Source organism: Notechis scutatus, chromosome 6 (assembly GCF_049901735.1).
Source record: "Notechis scutatus isolate UNSWTSFEM ecotype Mainland chromosome 6, rNotScu1.2, whole genome shotgun sequence".
In the NCBI taxonomy this organism is placed as follows: Eukaryota; Metazoa; Chordata; class Lepidosauria; order Squamata; family Elapidae; genus Notechis; species Notechis scutatus.
In genome coordinates this window covers 30,106,749-30,125,907 of record NC_142014.1, presented here as the reverse complement: position 1 = coordinate 30,125,907, position 19,159 = coordinate 30,106,749, and the positions used below count along the sequence as shown (strand labels likewise).

At 40.3% G+C, this 19,159-nt stretch overlaps 1 protein-coding gene across 6 annotated transcripts in view; it reads right to left on the bottom strand.

Annotated features, from left to right (window-relative positions):
- Nucleotides 1-11,967: 11,967 nt before the first annotated feature.
- Nucleotides 11,968-19,159, bottom strand: part of LOC113418343 (platelet glycoprotein 4-like) — a 59,570-nt gene continuing 52,378 nt past the window's right edge. For all 6 annotated transcript variants that reach the window (XM_087967835.1, XM_087967836.1, XM_087967834.1 and 3 more), the window contains 3 exons: nucleotides 16,395-16,449; nucleotides 14,525-14,689; nucleotides 11,968-12,545 (listed from right to left, as the gene is read on the bottom strand). In XM_087967835.1, coding sequence (XP_087823961.1) covers nucleotides 14,525-14,689; nucleotides 16,395-16,449 — 220 coding nt within the window. In that variant the 3' untranslated portion in view covers nucleotides 11,968-12,545. The remainder of the gene's footprint in view (nucleotides 12,546-14,524; nucleotides 14,690-16,394; nucleotides 16,450-19,159) is intronic.

Sequence of the window (19,159 nt, the reverse complement as noted above, 5' to 3'; positions counted from 1 at the left end):
CAGGGTATTTAAAAGTTGTTATTGTCCCGTCTCAGCCAGCACTTTCACTTCTCCTGTTTCTTCTTTCTCCTTCTTCCTGCAGCACAATCTTATCCAGCTGCCGGCTTCTTTGTGGCGGCCATTGCTGACCGCCGCTCCACCGCCTTGAGAAAAGGAGGTTATGCCGGGTGGGGAGGGGGTCTGCGATACCCCCAAACCCCTCTCCGGATCCTCCCTATCTTCGGCTGCCTCTACGGGGCAGCCTTATCCTCCAGACCCGTCAGGATCGGAGGCACCAAGACGGCTAGCGCAACAGGGATCGCGCAGGATCGCGAATCCCCACCACCGCCGAAGCCTGGCAAACCGGAAGTCCCAATGATTCTTGACTCTTGATGCATGTATCTTTTCTTTTAGATACACTGAGAGCATTTGCACCAAAACAAATTGCTTGTGTGTCCAATCACACTTGGCCAATAAAGAATTCTATTCTATTCTATTCTATTCTATTCTATTCTATTCTATTCTATTCTATTCTTAGAATTCTCTGGGAGGGCAGAGCTGGCGTCGCCATGATACGGTATGCGATCCTGGAGGTCTGAGATCGCTGCCAATATCTTTGCTCCTGGACGGTCCAATCAGATCTAAACCATCCTGAAGAGATGGTGAATGTAAAGAGAGCATCCTGTCGATCTCAGGGATATCGCAAAGTCCCTGGTAGATCCAGGAGAAGCTCTTTTTGCTAGTGGCAAAGAGGCAGCCATTAAAGCTGCTGAAGTTGGGACAGCTCCAAAACGAAAGAAAATGGGAAGAGAGAGTGTGCCGGTTTGATGTGAACTTTTTCTTTATTTTAAGATTTGAAAGGATACCCTAAGGAAGAGAAAGAATCTGTAAAAGTTTTGACAGAAGTGATTAAGCGGCGATTTTAAATAGGAATGTCAAAGTAATATTTTTATTTTTATTTTCTCATTGCTGGATTTTCTACACATGATTTTATATTTTGAAACTGGATGGTGTTTTTTCTCTCTCTTCTTTCACCTATTCTTTTTCCCCTTTTTGACTTTATAATATTTTAGTCTAGATACTCCCTTTTAGTCATTTTTTAAAATATCTTTTTTCCTTTTTAATTAATTTTTATATTTTATTTGGAAAAGGAGGGGGAAAGTGGAAGCAAAAGAAACTTTGTAACACTGCCAAATAGAGGCTTGGAAATATTCTATGTCTTTTTCTTGACCAGACAAAGCTGAGAAAGAACTGAGACTTCTTTTCAAGGACATAGTTATTTGATAAGATAGAGGGAAGAACAAGATAAGATAGAGGGTGCTCTTCTGGGTTTCTATCAACATCTGAAGTCTGGTGTTGAAGCTTATAGGAAAAAAAAGGTGATAAGACTCTGGAGAAGAGAGTTATAAAAGTTAACAAAAGCCTTGGATAATCAAACAAGGTGCAGTGTGCTCTTTTTATTTTTTATAAGCTGCACTCTGGCAAGAGAGAAAACATTGAAATATACAGACAAGGAGATTGTGGTCCTGAAACAGGTACCCAGAAGAGTGAGAGAGATGAGAAGAGAATACCGATTTCTGACCAAAATGCTACTTTAAAAAGAGGTGAATTATAGATGGCTGATTCCAGAAGGTTTAATGTTCACATGGCAAGAACAGAGACATAGAATTGACTCAATTGAGAAAGCTGAATCATTTTACACAGATTTTTTTGGAGGGAAAGAGGAAGAGGCAGAAAAAGATATCTCACTAATTGAATTCCAAGAGGACTACCAAATGATGACTGAAAAAGAAGAAGGTGCAGTAGGTGGAAAGGTGGAAGCCAAAGAACAACGTGAACCAAGATCTACGAGAGCTGCTAAACCTAACTACAAAATATAACCATGGAAGAGAAAAAATTGATTACAATTAATATAAATGGACTTAACTCAGCTGTTAAAAGAAGGAAAACTGTCCATAAATTAGAGAAATTAAAATTTAATATAATCTGCCTACAAGAAGTACATATCAAAAAGCAATATGAACAATTGTTGATACAGCCAAAATTAGGGAAAATATTTACTTCTTTGACACAATGCAAGAAAAGAGGAGTGGTTTTATACATTAAAGATATTATCTCAGCGAAATTGATCTATACTGATGACAATGGAAGAATACTAATGGTGGAAATAATGGACAATAATATGAAAACACTCCTGATTGCAATCTATGCCCCGAATGACAATCAAGAAGAATTTTATAAAAAATTACATATGAAAATAATTGAACTGGACTATGCTAATATTGTTATGATGGGAGATTTTAATGGAATTGTAGACAATAAATTGGACTATACAGCACAGAAAACAACAAAGCAAAACAGAAAGACTCTCCCTAAATCTTTTTTTAAAATGGTAGATGAAATAAACTTAAAAGATACATGGAGATAAAGAAATGCTAAAACTAAACAATACACCTTCTACTCAAATAGACACTTATTATGGTCCAGAATAGATATGATATGGATGTCAACAGAATTGTTAACTAATATTCAAGAATTAAATATTGAATCAAGTACTTGAGCAGATCACAATCCAATGACAATTAAATGGAAAGGACAAAGAAGAAGATCTAGATGGACGTTAAATAATACTATATTAAAGGAAAAAGACTTCACACAGTGGATGGAGAAAGAACTGGCTTTCTTTTTTAGAGAAAACAAAAAAGAAGATACATCAATCCAGAATGTATGGGACACAATGAAGGCATATGCCAGAGGCTTGATAATAGACTATACAAGGAAAAGAAATGCCATGAAAAGACTAGCCTCTAAGGCATTAGAGAATGAGTATAAAGGACTTGAAAAAGAGCTACAGAAAATCCCACAGAAAAAGGACAGTTAAAAATGGATATAATTAATCATAAAATAGGTCTAATAGAAAAAGAATTAGCACAGAAAATCAGAGGTGCTAAACAGAACTACTTTGAAGATGTAAATAAACCAGGTAGATGGTTAGCATATAAATTGAGAAAGGAGAAAGAATCAAGGAAAATATTGCAATTAATAGATGACCAAGGCCAAATTTGCTATGGTAGTAAAGAGAAGAAGGAAATCATATGAGACTATTATGGGAAACTATACACACAAGAGAATGATGAGGAAAGAGTTAAACAGTATTTGCAGAATGCTAATTTACCCCAGATACCTAAAGAGATTGAAACAATGTTAGAAAGCAATATAAAAATGATGGAGTTAACTGAAGGACTCAAGAAGCAAAATAATGGAAAGGCACCAGGCCCAGATGGACTTCTGGCAGGATTTTATAAAACATTACAAGAACCGTTGAACCTTCCATTGCTAGAAGTTATGAATGAAGTTATGTCAAAGAAGAAGATACCTAAATCGTGGTCAGAAGCTTATATTACACTTGTCCCAAAAGAGGAGGCCGATCCATTACAAATCAAGAACTATAGACCTATTTCCTTACTAAACGCAGATTATAAAATTTTTGCTTCAATATTGGCAGAAAGACTTTAAAAAAACTTAAACAATTTTATCCATCCTGATCAAAATGGATTTCTGCCAAAGGGACAAATTAAAGGTAATATGAGAGTAATCTTGGACACTTTGGAATACTACGAGGCACATCCTGAAAAACAAATGGCTTTGATATTTCTAGATGCACAGAAGGCATTTGATAATGTGAATCGGCGATTCATGTTATTACAGCTGGAACAGATGGGCTTTGCTAAAAAATTTATTCAAGCAATAGAAGCTATATATCATAAGCAAACGGCAAAGGTAATGATAGAGGGAGAACTGACAGACTCTATTGATATAAGAAAAGGAACAAGACAAGGGTGCCCGCTATCACCTCTGTTGTTTGTGTTAACCTTGGAAGTGCTAAATAGAAATATTAGAGAAGAAAAGGATATAAAAGGGATGAAAATTAAAAAGGAAGAATTTAAGTTGCAAGCATTCGCAGATGATTTGGTTTTCATTTTAGAAGACCCACTAGAAACAGCATCAAAATTGATAGAAATGATAGAGACATATGGAAAAATGGCGGGTTTGAAAATAAATAAAGATAAAACAAAGATCTTGACAAATAATATGCTATCAAGACAAAAGGAAGAACTGGCAGATCTATTGAAAATTCAGGTCACGAATAAGATCAAGTACTTGGGGATACATTTGACAGCAAGATGCAGTACACTAAAAGAGAATAATTATATCAAACTTAAGCAGCAGATAGCGCTAGATTTGGCGAAATGGGAAAATTTACAACTGTCATTAATAGGGAGAATATCAACAATCAAGATGAATATATTACCCAGAATTTTATATTTGTTCCAAACAATTCCAATTAGGCTTGGAAAAGATTACTTTGAAGATTTAAATAAAATTGTGTTGAAATATATATGGCAAGGTAAGAAAGCGAGAATAAAGTTAAAACTTTTGCAAGATGCTAGAATAAGAGGAGGATTTGGTTTGCCTAATTGGGAGTTGTATTACCAAGCTACAAAATTTGATGTGGGTTAAGGAATGGATAACATTAAGAAATACTAGATTGTTAACATTAGAAGGACATGATCTGTTGTTGGGGTGGCATGCTTTTCTTTGGTATAAAGGAACTAAAACACAGGGGTATTTTAAAAGACATTATATACGGGAGTCTCTGTGGTTAAACTGGGAGAAGACTAAAAGACAATGTTATTTGAAAATTCCAGTCTGGCTATCGACTATTGAAGCATTTTCTTATCCTATAATATATAAAAAGCAACAAACAATTAGATATGGTGAAATATTGAATGAAAAGGGTGAACTTAAATCTATACAAAAATTATAGGAACAAGGTATAAAGATGAATTGGTTTTCATATGTGCAAATACATTCAAGGTATGATAAAGACTCTAAAACAGAAGGTTTCTATGATAAACGGACTGATTTTGACAGGTACTGATGAAAAGGTGATTAAAAAAATTGTATGGATATTTATTAGAAATTAAACTAGAAGAAGAACAAGTTAAAGAAACAATGATTGCTTGGGGGAAGAATTTTGGATATGGGATTGATCTAGAGAAATGGCAAAAATTGTGGTCTCAAAATTATAAAATGACAACGTCAACAGCATATAAAGAAAATTTGTATAAGATGTTTAACAGGTGGCATTTCCCCCTGACAAGAATAGCAAGAATGTTCAAGAATAAATCTGAAAAATGTTGGAAATGTCATCAGACACCTGGCTCATGTTACCATATGTGGTGGACATATGCGGATGCTAAAAAATATTGGACTAAAATCCACACGTGGTTGGAAAAAATGACAAAAAAAGCATATAGATTTGAAACCAGATATATTTTTATTGGGAATTTTACCTGAAATATACAGTAAAGACTTGAAATACCTGATTGTAAATGTATTAACAACGGCTAGGATTGTATTTGCTAAAAGCTGGAAAAATGAGAAAATACCATCACAGGAGGAAATTGTTAAGAAAATATTGGAATGTGCTGAAATGAGTAGATTGACATTTGAAATCAGAGAACAAGATGATAAACAATTTTATAAAATTTGGGATCTATTCTATCAATGGTTAGACAATAAAACATAGTAATGAAATATGTAGATTCTTAGAAAATAATAAATATATAAAGATGTATTCTTTTCTTATATCTACAAAATGATTGTAGGATAGATATGAGATGATAATATGAACTGTCATAAAACAAATTAAGTAAAATATGATTATTTAGTAAAACATGAATAAATAAAAGTATAGTCAAATGATTGATTAATAATGATATTAATGTATTGAATACTTGATTGAAAATACGAGAATATATACAAAGTAATTGTAATTGAAGACTACAAAATGGAAGCACAAAACAATTTATAAACCAACCGACACACTGTATGTATATATATGGAAGATGGCTTGATGTTTTTTATGTTTTGTTTGTTTATGTTCGTTTTAAAAACCAATAAAAATAAAAAAAATTCTCTTGGCTTCTTAATATCCCAAATGCTCTTGGGTTTTTTTTTTATTTAAAAAACATGCAATTTAGTAAGGAAATATTGCTTCCCCCAGCACCAAAACTATTTCCTAATCTCAGGGAGACTCAATCCTAAGGAGAAAACAAAATTTCCTTCAGACAATAGAATATAAGTGTGAGGACTGGTCATAAATCACTTTTTTTTCAGTCCCATTGTAACTTCAAACAATTGTTAAATGAATTGACATAAGTTGATTATCTCCTGTAATCAAACATGTTCCTAGACACCAAAATCTCTAAGTGAAAACCAGATCAAGTCCAAAGAGAAGTCCATTGTGAAGTAATATGATGTCTCCTCTGGACAACTCCTTTGATGCTTCCTCAGAGGTAGGTTTGAAAGAGACTGAGATCATTCCTGGCATGTCAGGAATGATTGACCCTGAAGTTCCAGCAAGAGAGGCTTTGTCTGGGGACACTTGCAAGCCAGTGAAGAAGAGGAGGAGCTGCTTGCTGTGATAGATCTCAGAGCATGCAGGACAAAGAAACAGAGGTCTGCCAGGTTGATGGGGGAAAGGTCTTGCCCTTCTTGATGGGCTGCACTGGGAGCTATTTAGCACAGCAAGTAGAGGGAGGGTCTGTGTATGGTGTCAACTAAAAAGATACTCCTTTGGTCTTTTTAGTTGCCAGTAGAAAGAAGGTGGGGGAATATAGTGCATTCTTCAAATGCTTCAGATAATCGCCTTGGCAGCCCAAAGTGCAAAAATATTACTGGAGAGCATGATTGATGACTCTTGGCTATGGATGTGTCCCATTGGAGAATATACATCCAGGGTGTGGGGGGAAGACCAGGGTCAAGGGGGAAATGAATGGTGTATTTTAGTGTCAGCTGCACCCAGCTAACGTCAACATGGCCACTGCTAATAAAACATTTTTTTTACACTGAGAGATGCAGCTAGAGACTTATGATTTGAATGGGGGTGGATTTGTTGGGGCCCTGACATATGGGTTGTGGCTGTGTGCTCATTTGTGCTTCCTGAGACTCTGAATTGCTATATCCCATGAGCTAAAGTGGATGTAATTTAAGTTTTGCTGGGAGGGGGGCTTTATGTTCATTTATTGGACTCATTGTTTGAGCAGCTTGTCATTTGTGTTATGGACCAATTGGCTATTGTCTAGGGAATTAATCTGGGTTTGTTCATGGCTGGCTTTGGTGGCAATACCTGCTGTCATGCTCCTGTCAGAATCTGAATCTGAGGGGGAGGCTGAGCAGCTGACAGGGAGTGGGAGTGTGGCTCAGTTGACTGTGGAAGAAACTGGGGAAGGGCAAAGTCCGGCTGGACAGAGCAGGGGAGAGGTAGAGAAAGGGAATTTGGAGGAAGACCCAGGCCCACCCTCTCTTCATCCTAGGGCAAACAGGGAGGAGTGGATAAGGGAGCAACATGAGTTGCATGGCTTACAGGGGAGGTAAGGGCCCTGATTCCCTTCATTACCTGCAGCTGGGAACACAGTGTTTTAAAAGGGAGTTTGTGCACAGCAACTTGTTGGAAGCAAATTGTGAGTTATCTTTTATTGTTGATGCTTATCTGGGTTCCTGGCGTCTTCCTGACTGTGTGTGTTTTGTTGGCCTTTGAAGTCTGCAATTCCTTCTCCTGCCCTGTACAGTTAATTGCTGTAGTGTAGTTTGTGTGGATTTTTATTTACAGTTTATATATACTTCATTTTTGGACTGAATTTCTTCCACTTAACAACTGTTCTTGGGAGAGTTGTTTTTTCCAGCCGAAGGTAACTGGAAATTGGGGGCAAAGTTGGAGGTATTAAAGAGGTATTACTTATGTGACTGTGTTGCCTTTGTGCCACATCCCAAGTCATCACACCTGCTGCTTCCAGCAATGCCTCCCTCTGCCTGCTGTGCTAAATATATCTCCCGGTACAGCCCATCAAGAGGGTTGGGGCCTTTTCCCCAGCAATTATACAGTTATAAAGCCAGCTAAAGAGAATTGCTTGGGGAAGACAAATAAAAAACCCCATAAACCACAATGACATGGGGCAGCACAAGTAACCTATTGGCCCCACCTTCCTTTTACTCTCCAAGCTGTCAGAGTGTTGAGCCATGTTTCAAAGTCATCTTTGTTTTTCAAACAGATGACGAAGCATTGAATGTCCAGCTTGGAATCATGCAAGGTGGAAGGGAAGAGTGGGTTAAGACAAAGAATGAACTAGAGTTATAGGCACACACCTACTGTACCTCCAAAACTAGAGCCATATAATCAAATAAGAGAGCAAAGTGTCACAAAAGTAAATGTATATGGGAAGTAACTTATAAAGCCTACAGACAACTTATTAACAGGACCTTCATGTAGATCTCTCAGTCATGTGGGGGTTTGGGTCTACGACAATTCACCATGGTCAACTCACCATGGCTAACTGGCCAACTTGCTAAGGGACAACACACCACGGGACAAGAGTTACACTAATATCAAAGAAATAGTGGAATAGAATAATTGAAGAAAGGATGCCAAAGGAGGAACAAAAAGAAATGTGAATGACAAAAATTAAAATATATTTTTAACTATTTTAAATATATTCAATTAAAGAAATTACCTGCAACGAATTGTCCCATGGTGAGTTGGCCATGGTGAGTTGCCCTGGCAAGTTGGCCATAGTGAGTTGCTGGTGAGTTGCCGGTGAGTTGGCCATAGCAAGTTGCCTTGGCGCATTGGCCACAATGAGTTGCTTTGGCAAGTTGGCCATGGCGAGTTGCCTTGGTGAGTTGCCCTAGTGAGTTGGCCATGGTGAGTTGCCTTGGTGACTTGGCCATGGCAAGTTGCCTTTGCAAGTTGGCCATGGTGAGTTGTCCCATTACACAAAGTGTAAACAAGTGTTGATCTTGGAAAACCATCTGTGTGTTTCCACAGAGCTGTTATACTTAGCTCCATTTTGTGTTGAAAGCTTAAAGAACCAGCTTTCCCAAAGATGCATCATGTTCTTTTTTCACATGTGGACTAGAGATCATGGCATATAGGACACAGAATGCAGAATAACAGATTTGGAAGGGGCCTTGGAGGTCTTCTAGTCCAACTTCCTTCTCAAGCAGGAGACCCTATGCTATTCCAAAGAAATGGCTGTCCAATCTCTTCTTGAAAACTTCCAGTGTTGGAGCACCCACAACTTCCCAAGGCATTCCCAACTGATTGTTTGTTCTCACACTGTCAGGAAATTTCTCCCTTCATCCTAGCTTGGATCTCTCTTTCATTAAGTTTCCAACTGTTACTTCTTGTCCTGCCCCCTTCTTGTTCTGTCCTGCTTTGGAGAATGGATCAGTCTGGTCCAGAGGTAGTATTCAGCACGTTCTGACCACTTCTGGAGAACTGGTAGTGGAAATAGTTTAGAGAACTGGCAAATCCCACCTCTGACTGGAGATTTTACAGTATCCTTCCCCTGCCATGCCCACCAAGCCATGCCCACAGAACTGGTAGTAAAAAAATTTGAATCCCACCACTGGTCCGGTCCCTTTCCATCAGGGAGGAGAGAAGATGGCAAGAATATGCTAATAAAAAATAGAGATCACAACTCAGTTGGGAAGAACAGAAAGCTTTACACAATATAACCCAAAGCAACCAATCAAATCACAAGCTGTTCCAATTTCTGTTTTTATCTCCTCCCAGCCAAGTGTGCAAAGACAGCCCGGTAGGCAAGGAGTCATCAAAAAGTCATCAGCAGCAAACATGTTGTGCCCAGACACAAGAACATTAATATGTTTATTAATGCATATTACCAGAGAGCCCCAAAATAGAATACACCCTGTCCCTTCACAAATAAGGGTGTCCTGAATTCTTACTCAGCTGATTTTATGCTGGCTGCAAACTGTTGACTTGAAACAATAAAACTAATTAACATTGATCCTCATTTCATGGGTATCACTTACGATTGTGTAATACAATCACTCCTATAAGAAAACTAAGATGATTATTAGTGTTCCCATTTATTGATTCACTCTAAAGTTCCTAAACCATTTCTTCCCTGTAATGATCCCAATTTGTCAGTCCTGGAAGGATGGCAGGATCCTCTCTGCTGATCAGAAAAGAATTTCTGGGTATCAACTGATTTTTGGTTATCTAACTTCAAGCAACCCTTGGTGGTTTGTAGAGATTCTCCATCATCCAGGTCATTGTTATCCCAAAGGTGTTTTTTCAAGAGGCAACTGGACTTTCTTGTTTTTCTTTGAAGACATTTTGCTTCTCATCCAAGAAGCTTCTTCAATTCTGACTGGATGGAGGGGAACGAAAGGATTTATACTCCTTGCAGACAGCTGGTCATTTGCATCCTTTTTGCAGAGTCATTGAGACCACCTGGAGGTACATCATTTTCATTATTCAGATGACCCTGAGAACACAGACAAACCTCCAAGTGGCCTCAATGACTTTATTCCCATTTTCACTGAGATGCACCATTGTCACCTGCTTGCCAACACCTAAAGTTTACATTCTCTCCAACTTCAGGTCAGATAGAATTTTTTTTTTTAAAGATGAATTAATAATGCAGGATCCGATCTTGGTCACCGGGACCAAAGATTTATTCTTCCAAGTTCTAGATTCTGGAGAGAGAAAGAAATTCCCTGAGGTGAGGATGGGCTCCAGCATGAGCCCAGAAGTTTGAAAGAATAAACCTTTGTTCCTGGTGACCGACTCAGAATGGTTCCTGCAGAATTATCCGGGCACACGTACATGTGCCTTCATTCACGAAATGAATTAATTTCAGTGATAGTGTTGTGGCCTGTTGGCCGCTGGCCACTCCAGCAGCCGAATCAGAGGAGAAGGAGGAGGCAGTGTGGGAGTCAGGGTCAGCATCAAGGCAACCTGAGAACTCCGAGGGCGGGGGAGAGGGAATGGAGCTGGCAGAGAGAGAGGGGAGGCAGAGCCTGGGCCATCCATCAGCCCTTAGATGGATAGTCAACAGTCCCCAGGTCTGGAGGTGGCTGATGAGGAAGAGGAGGAATAACTGGGTCCAGTGCCTGATGCACGGATGCACAGAAGGCAGAGGAAAGGAGAGCAGTGGAAATCTATGGGCCGGTCCTTGGGACAGAAGAGCCACTGCTGCTAGCAAAGCCCCATCCTAACTCTGGGGATAAAAAGCAGGGGGTGGAGATGAATAGATGTGGCAGAACTATTCATCTCCCAGACAGATGGACTTGTTACCCTGCTCTGTGTGTGTGTGTGTGTGTGTGTGTGTGTGTGTGAGAGAGAGAGAGAGAGAGAGAGAGAGAGAGAGAGAGAGAGAGAGAGAGAGAGAGAGAGAGAGAGAGAGACTTTTTGCCAGGGCTGCTGGTGCTCCTAATAAAGTAATCATTCATTTAATTACAGAGGGTTTGTCATGTTTGGGAGCCGGGTCAGAACAGATACCAAAACACAAGTCTATTAAATTCCATCTGGCTCATATTTACACTGATGTACTAATTGCATACCACACTTCTAATTTAGAAAGTCAGGGTGACATAATAGCATTCCTACCATTATTTTTTTTACATAATTACAAAATAGGCTGGGTTTAAGAGAATGTGACTCACCCAAAGTCACTCATGGAAACTCTGTGGCTGAAAAAGGATTAGAAACTGGATTCCTCTCCATTGTGGTTCAACCCTGGCTTTCTATGTTGCTGTTACTGGACTGCCAAAGTGCACAGTTTCTCACTCCTTCTGAAACTGGGAAGCCACATGTCACAAGCTGAAACAAGCTCATATTTCATCTCCCAAATGAGTACCACCCATATGTGACACAGAACCTCACCTACCTTTGGTAGAGCCAAAAGTACTACCTTTTCAAGATGCTTGGAGTCCCTGCCCCCCCAAAAATATATTAAGGCTGCCTATTTTAAGATGCTTATTGCTAGGTTATCCCCAAGATCTTTCCACAACAGTGTACCCGAAAACTACTTTTGCAAGTTTGCAAAAGGCAGAGTGGGAAGGTTAGGGGAGCTTGGGGTGAGGAGGACCGAAACCCAAATAACCAAACAGGACTTTTCAGTAAGTCCTTTACTAGCAATTAATATTCTACAATTGTTGGTCTTTCTTCCTCTTCTTCTTCTTAAAAAAAAAAAAAGAAGTCACAGCTTTTGAAGACAAACACAACAGGGCTCTTTTCTTCAGAGGGCTGGGAGGCAAAAAATAATCATCATCCTTTTCCACCCCAGCCACTCAGTTGTGTAACTTCGTAACTTCGGTTCCCGTTCTTCAACACCCAAGGTGTAAAAAAACAAACAAACTCAGAGGAAATGGCAGTCGAGCTGCAGAATTGGCAGAACAAACTTCAGTCCAAATTGGAGTTTCATTCTGAAGGGGGCGAAAATGGGATTTTCTTCAGAGAGACCCAGAAGTTCAGGTTTCATGCCAGTCTTTCTGATGAGGTAAAAATAGGGCATCTGAATGTCAATGGAGTTCTGGTTAGAAAAAGTGACTTTATCTGTCACCGCTGTATTGCAGGCATCTTCCCCAGGATATTTACATATACAGAGCACAACCAACACCAACACCAGGAAGGCAAGTCTACTTTCCGCTGGGAATTGGAAGAAATGGATGGTTTCACCAGCAGCATCTTTCTGCAGGCCAAGAAAAGAAAATAACACAAATGAGTCTGATAAATCCAGAAATGTTAAGATGATTGACTGGGACTTAATGTCTATTTGAATGCATCTTGGAGCCAAGATGCTAAGATTCATATTATTATTTTATCTTTTCCTCAAGCTATGGGTCCATAGCCTTAGTTAAAACATATCAGTGTCCATCACTATATTTTCCTGTTGCTAGTAAGGATCAATAACTGAAAGTCCTACAAAACAGAACAAGAGAAGGGACTTTGGAGGTCTTCTAGTCCAATCCCTTGCTCAAGTAGGAGACGCTATACCATTCCAGACAAATTGTTGCCCAATCTCTTCTTGGAAACGTCTAGTGTTGAAGCACCCCAACTTCTGGAGGCAAGTTGTTCCACTGATTAATTGTTCTCACTGTCAGGGAATTTCTCCTCAGTTTTAGGTTGCTTCTCTCCTTGGTTACTTTCCAACCATTGCTTCTTGTCTTGCCTTTTGGAAATTAGTTTGATCTCCTCGTCTTTGTAGGAGCCCTTCCAAGATTGGAAGACTGCTACCATGTCACTCCTAGTCCTTCTTTTCATTAGGCTAGGCATACCCAATTCCTGTAACTGTTCTTGGTATGTTTTCACCTCTATGGATCTATTGAGTCCACATTTTTATTAATCTCTATTTTCTTATCTCTTGTTTCTTCCTTAAGCTAAGGCCCATAGCCTTAGTTTCAAAGAAAGTAACAGCTTAGCCATGTACCTTTATGGGTAAAGGTGAAAAACAATAATTGCTAAGAAATGGCACCTTAGGACATGGTACCTGCCCTGCACAACAGCAACTGTCCAAAGATCTCATCATTCCCAATGATTGGAAATCTGACTGGTCCCCCAAATGTTAAACTCCCATAGAATATTATCTATTAGCTGGAATGGTTGCCTGATCATATATTATTCTTTTTCTTTCTTTTTTTTTTTTGCTACCCACTATTTCACCTTTAAAGCCCTTCATGACTTGGGACCAGGTTATCTGAGGGACCATCTCTTGCCAATCACATCCACCTGGCCCACTACGGCAGGGAGGCAGGGAACGCTGCGAGTCCCATCCCCTAGGGAGATACACCTGGTGGGTCCCAGGAGAAGGGCCTCCCTCGCTCTGGAACACCATTCCCCCAGAGATTTGAACAGCCTCCACTCTAATTTTTGATCGCCACAATGTAAAAAAGATGTTGAGACTCTAGAAAGAATGCAGAGAATAGCAACCAAGAGGATTAGGGGACTGGAGGCTAAAACATATGAAGAACGGTTGCAGGAACTGGGTATGTCTAGTCTGAGGAAAAGAAGGACATGATAATAGTGTTTCAAAATCTTAGGGGTTGCCACAAAGAAGAGGGAGTCAAGCTATTCTCCAAAGCACCTCAGGATAGGACAAGAAGCACTGGGTGGAAACTAATCAAGGAGAGAAGCAACTTAGAACTAAGGAGAAACTTCCTGACAGTTAGAACAATTAACCAGTGGAACAACTTGCCTCCAGAAGTTGTAAATGCTGCAAACACTGGAAGTTTTTAAAAAGATGTTGGATAACCATTTGTCTGAAGTGGTGTAGTGTTTCCTACTTAGGCAGGGGGTTGGACTAGAAGACCTCCAAGGTCCCTTCCAACTCTGTTGTTCTGTATTCTATAATATTCTTCTGAAAGGCACTGAAGACGTGGTTCTGCCAGCAGGCCTGGGGAACCCAGAGTGGGATGGAGCCCATTAAATGCCTGTTATGAATGTGTGTTGTCACCAGGGTGGGATAGGGTTTTATTTCATTATGTTTCTTTTTATTTCTTTTATATAGTGTTTTTATATCCTTGTAAGCCGCCTTGAGTTTCCATGTGCGAGTAGGTGGCGATACAAATTTTCTAAATAAATAAATAATGTCCTAGGCCACACAGAATCTGGTGGAACCAAGAGCCCTTCTGAATTAATGGATTGCAGGTCTTAATTCCAAACCTCACTTACTTATTTGGGGCTCTTTCCTTTGCATAGGAAGAAAGCAACTAGGAATCCCAGAAAGATCACAGATCCGATGATCATTAGTGCCAGCTGAAGGAAGTTCAGCAGTTTGATCTTGTTGGTCACTTTGGATCGGAAAACGTCTGCTTTCTCATCACCGATAATAGCGGTCTGGAAATAGAGAGAGAGAGAGAAAAAAAAAGAGACAGACAGACAGAGAGAGAGAGAGACAGAAAGAAAGCATTTTTCAGCATCCTTCCAGCAGAAGAATGCAATCTGAATATGCAGCAGCAAACATTATCTTCCTTTAATGACCCCATAATCCCTTTTGGGGGTGGAGTCTGGGCAATTGAATGCTGAGTGTTTACTGACTGGATGCCCTTCCTGTTGCCAATGAGGAGTTTTGTTCAGCAGATATGTTCTCATTGTCCTCAGAGAGAGAAATATTTGCCTCTACTTAGGATTGAACTCACAGTCTCCTGATTGTGAGGCGAGAGCTTCACCTCTAGGCCACCCTCCCACTCATGCAGCAGCAGAATGCTCTTCCCAAATAAGTGCTATTTTGCAATTTGCACAATTTTGCATAAAATAGAGTATCCAGCTTGCAGTAGGGAAGAAGATGACAATTGCAAGTAGCAAACAGATTCTCTGCGATCAGATGGTAAATCAGCAGAAAGAGGAAGGAACCGAGCGTGGAACTGAACATAGCAAGGAACTGAAGTCTGAAGAATACTTACATCTAGTTTAATAGCCCCAAAGGTGTTTTTTTTCCCCAAAGGGCAACTGGACTTTGTTTTTCCTGAAAGATGTTTCACTTCTCATCCAAGAAGCTTCTTGAGTTCTGACTCATTTCTGACTCTGACTTCAGTCAGAACTGAAGAAGCCTCTTGTGTGAGAAGCAAGACATCCTTCAGGAAAAGCGAAGTCCAATTGCCTTTTGGAAAAAAAACACCTTTGGAGCTATTAAACCAGATGTAATGGAGCTATTAAACCAGATGTAAGTCCAGCTTCCTTTTGATAAAGCATCTTCAGGACAATTCTGATCTGGATGGCTGAGAATCTCCACAGACATGTGATTTCATACCAAAAAAATGCAAGGGTTATGAATGCTATTAGTCCCCGCGTGTTTAATAATGTCCCTCTTCTGTTGTGCCAAAAATGGATGGCTGCAGGGGAGGTGGGCAGCTACGGGGATACACTTCTACAGCCCTGGGTTTTTGACAAATTTGCCCCTTCCCCAGTTAGCAATGAGAGGAAAACCCCTAACCAGAATGGCCAAGTACTGAATTTTCATTCCTGCAGTCAAAACACTGTAGCACAGGGGTGTCCAACCTTGGCAACTTTAAGACTTGTGGACTTCAACTCCCAGAATTCCTCAGCCAGCAAAGCTGGCTGAGGAATTCTGGGAGTTGAAGTCCACAAGTCTTAAAGTTGCCAAGGTTGGACACCCCTGCTGTAGCACAAAGGCAAGAAGGTAGCAAAGCAACATCTGATTGATGGCCAAGATGACTTCGTGTCATCCAAAAGGAAACCACCCAGAATTTTCTTGCTTCCTTCTGCATGATGGGATTGAGAAGTTTACATGCGGGAGGGGAGCAGCAAAGACTGGAAAAGGAGAGAACGAGTGATCCTGGAAGTTGATTTCTACTGGTTTCATTTCATAGGAAGGCAGAACCAGTTAAGGACAGGATCCCTGGATCTTCTCCCAGATGGGAGAACTGACACAAAAACTCCATGATTAGTAGATGATCATGTAGAAGCAGATTTTTCTGGGGATTTCCCCCTCTCTTTTTTTAGTTGGTTCAATCAACAGTGATCCCAGACTGGTCAAGCTAAAAGGAAGGATGGCAACAATTGAAAAAGAAAACTTACTCACCTCGTTCAGCCACAAAATAGGAAAGATGAAGTGATGCTTAATTTTTCTTAGTGCTCTGTGGGAAACAAAAATGAGAGAGAGAAAAAGCAGCAACATTAGAACAACTGAGTTTGAACCAGCTGTCTTCTGAGAATACAAGAAATGGCCTCCACGTTATTTTATTTTTTTAAATTATTGAATAAACATTAAAAACAATTGAACACAGTGCGACTTTCTTGGCCATTATTTTGGCCATACAAACTATAGTATAGAGATACACATAACAGTTAATTGCCTTTTCCCCTTATGTTATTAGTTGTCATGCCCCTGTTGGAGTCTGATTCTGAGGGGGAGGTTGAGCAGCTGACAGGGAGTGGGAGTGTGGCTCCGGTGGCTGTGGAGGAAACTGGGGAAGGGCACAGTCTGGCTGGGCATTCAGAGGAAGACCCAGGCCCACCCCCTCTTCATCCTAGGGCATGCAGGGTGGAACAGAGAAGGGAGCAACATGAGTTACGTGGGTTACGGGGGAGAAAAGGGCCCTGATTCCCTTCATTAGCTGCAGCTGGGAAAACAGGATTTAAAAAGGGCGTTTACACACAAAATCTTGCTGGAAATAAAGCGTGAATTATCTTTGTTTGTCAAGTCTTATCTGAGTTCTGGCATCCTCTCAACTGTGTGTTTTTCGTTATCTTTTGAAGTCTGCAATTCCTTATCCTGCCCTGGTTTGTGTTGGTTTTTATTTATAATTTATATGTAGTTTTGGTTCAGACTGAATTTCTTCCCTTTAAAGACTGTTCTTGGGAGAGTTTTTTTCTCCAGCCGATGATAACTGGACATTGGAGGCCAAGTTGGAGGAATTAAAGGGACTTGACCTACTTTTGTGACTTTGTTGCTTTTGTGCCACGCCCCGGGGTCATCACATTAGTAAAGTGCTAACTGCATATTTTTTCCAATTAAATTTATCTACATTTATCTACAATTATATACATATTTACAACCATCGTTTATACTCATGCATTTGTATCATTTCATATTTGTCCATTATATTCCATTCTCTTTGGTTTACAAAACTTTAGCATTCATTCCTCTAAAGCATCAACCCTTTCATTCTTTTTCCTTGACTCTAGCCATTGACACATTTTACTCCAGACCTCATAATCCTCTCTCTCACCCTTATCTTTGATTTCTAAAGTTAGTCTGTCCATCTTTCTTTCTTTTTTTCTTTTTGCCTCCATGTTATTTTGAGTTCTATGCTATTTTTCTTGGAGCCTGATTGAAATTGCCCTGTGGAGAAAATGCCTCTTCTACTTTGGTGCTTCCTCCAACCAGCTGGAAATGGCTACATTCATTTAGATCAGGGATGTACAAACTCAAGGCCCGTGAGGTGCTTAGATCTGGCCCGTGAAACCGCCCTGGTAACAGCAAAGGAGTGGCCCACAGTGCCTCTGCCAGTGAAAATGGAGCTCAGGAGAGCCATGTATGAGCCTCCTGGGCTCTGTTTTTGGCTGCAATAGCTTCCTGTAACCCTCTGCCAGTGAAAAGGGAGCTTGGCATGGCCGTGTGAGTTCCGTTTTCACTGGCAGAGGGCTGTAGGAGGCCGTTGCAGCCAAAAGCGGAGCCTGGTTAAGCCAGGCACTGCCTCCCCGAGCTCCGTTTTTGCTGGCAGGAGGCTGCAGGAGGTCATCACAGCCAAAAACAGAGCCTTGATGAGTTTAGTTTACTTTATTGTCATTGCACCTTGTACAATGAAATTAAGTACCATCTTCAGTGTACAATTTATGACTATGAAAATAGACACAAACACACATCCCTCACACTGCACACATTGAATTGAAAACCCCTGCTATTGCATTAATATTGCACTATACAGTAGAATTCAACAGAGCTACTGCCCTGGGATAGAAGCTGTTTTTCAGCGTGTTTGTCCTTGTTTTTATTATTGTCCTGTACCATCTGCCAGATGGTAATAGTTTAAAAAAAAAAGGGTTCCCAGGATGAGATGGATCTTTGAGAATGTTTTGAACTTTCTTAAGGCAGCAGGAGCTATAAAGCTCTTCCAAAGAGGGGAGATGGCAACCAATGATCCTCTGGGCAATGACGTTAACCCTCTGGAGCGCTGTCCTATCTGCCCCGGTGCAATTGGCAAACCATACACAGGTGTGCAGTAAGTTAAGATACTCTCTATGGTGCAGCGGTAGAAGGTCAGCAGCAGTTTTTCATTCAGTTGTTGTTTTCTGAGAAGTCTCAGGTAGTATAATCTCTGCTGGGCCCTCTTGACCAGGACTGCAATGTGAGCACCTCAGGTCAGGTCCTCTTTTAGGGTAACACCCAGAAATTTAAAACTGTTGAGAGATGTTGAGCTGGCCATACTCACCCTAGCCATGCTCCCTGCCCCCACTCCCCGAGGTCAAACACAACCCTGATGCGGCCCTCAGTGAAATCAAGTTTGACACCCCTGATCGTTACCTTTGAGCAAAAGACTAATGGTGTTTTCAAAACAAGCAAAAAATAGCAAGGAAAGCTCTATTTTTGATGGCCAAGCACACATATTTTTTGGGAGAGTGGACAAAGCAGATAAGGCCTTAGCTATAATGTGGATGGAAAGGTCTCAGACCACTGAGGTTGGTTGATATCTTGTTTTTTTTCCCTTGTTTTTTCCACTCAACCGTTGTCCATCTGTCCAATCAGAATTTGTTTAGAAGAAGCTTCCAGGATATTTGAATTCCATAGTTAACCTCTATAGTCTGCACATCTAAAGGGGAGGAGCTTCAGGGAGGATGTCACAC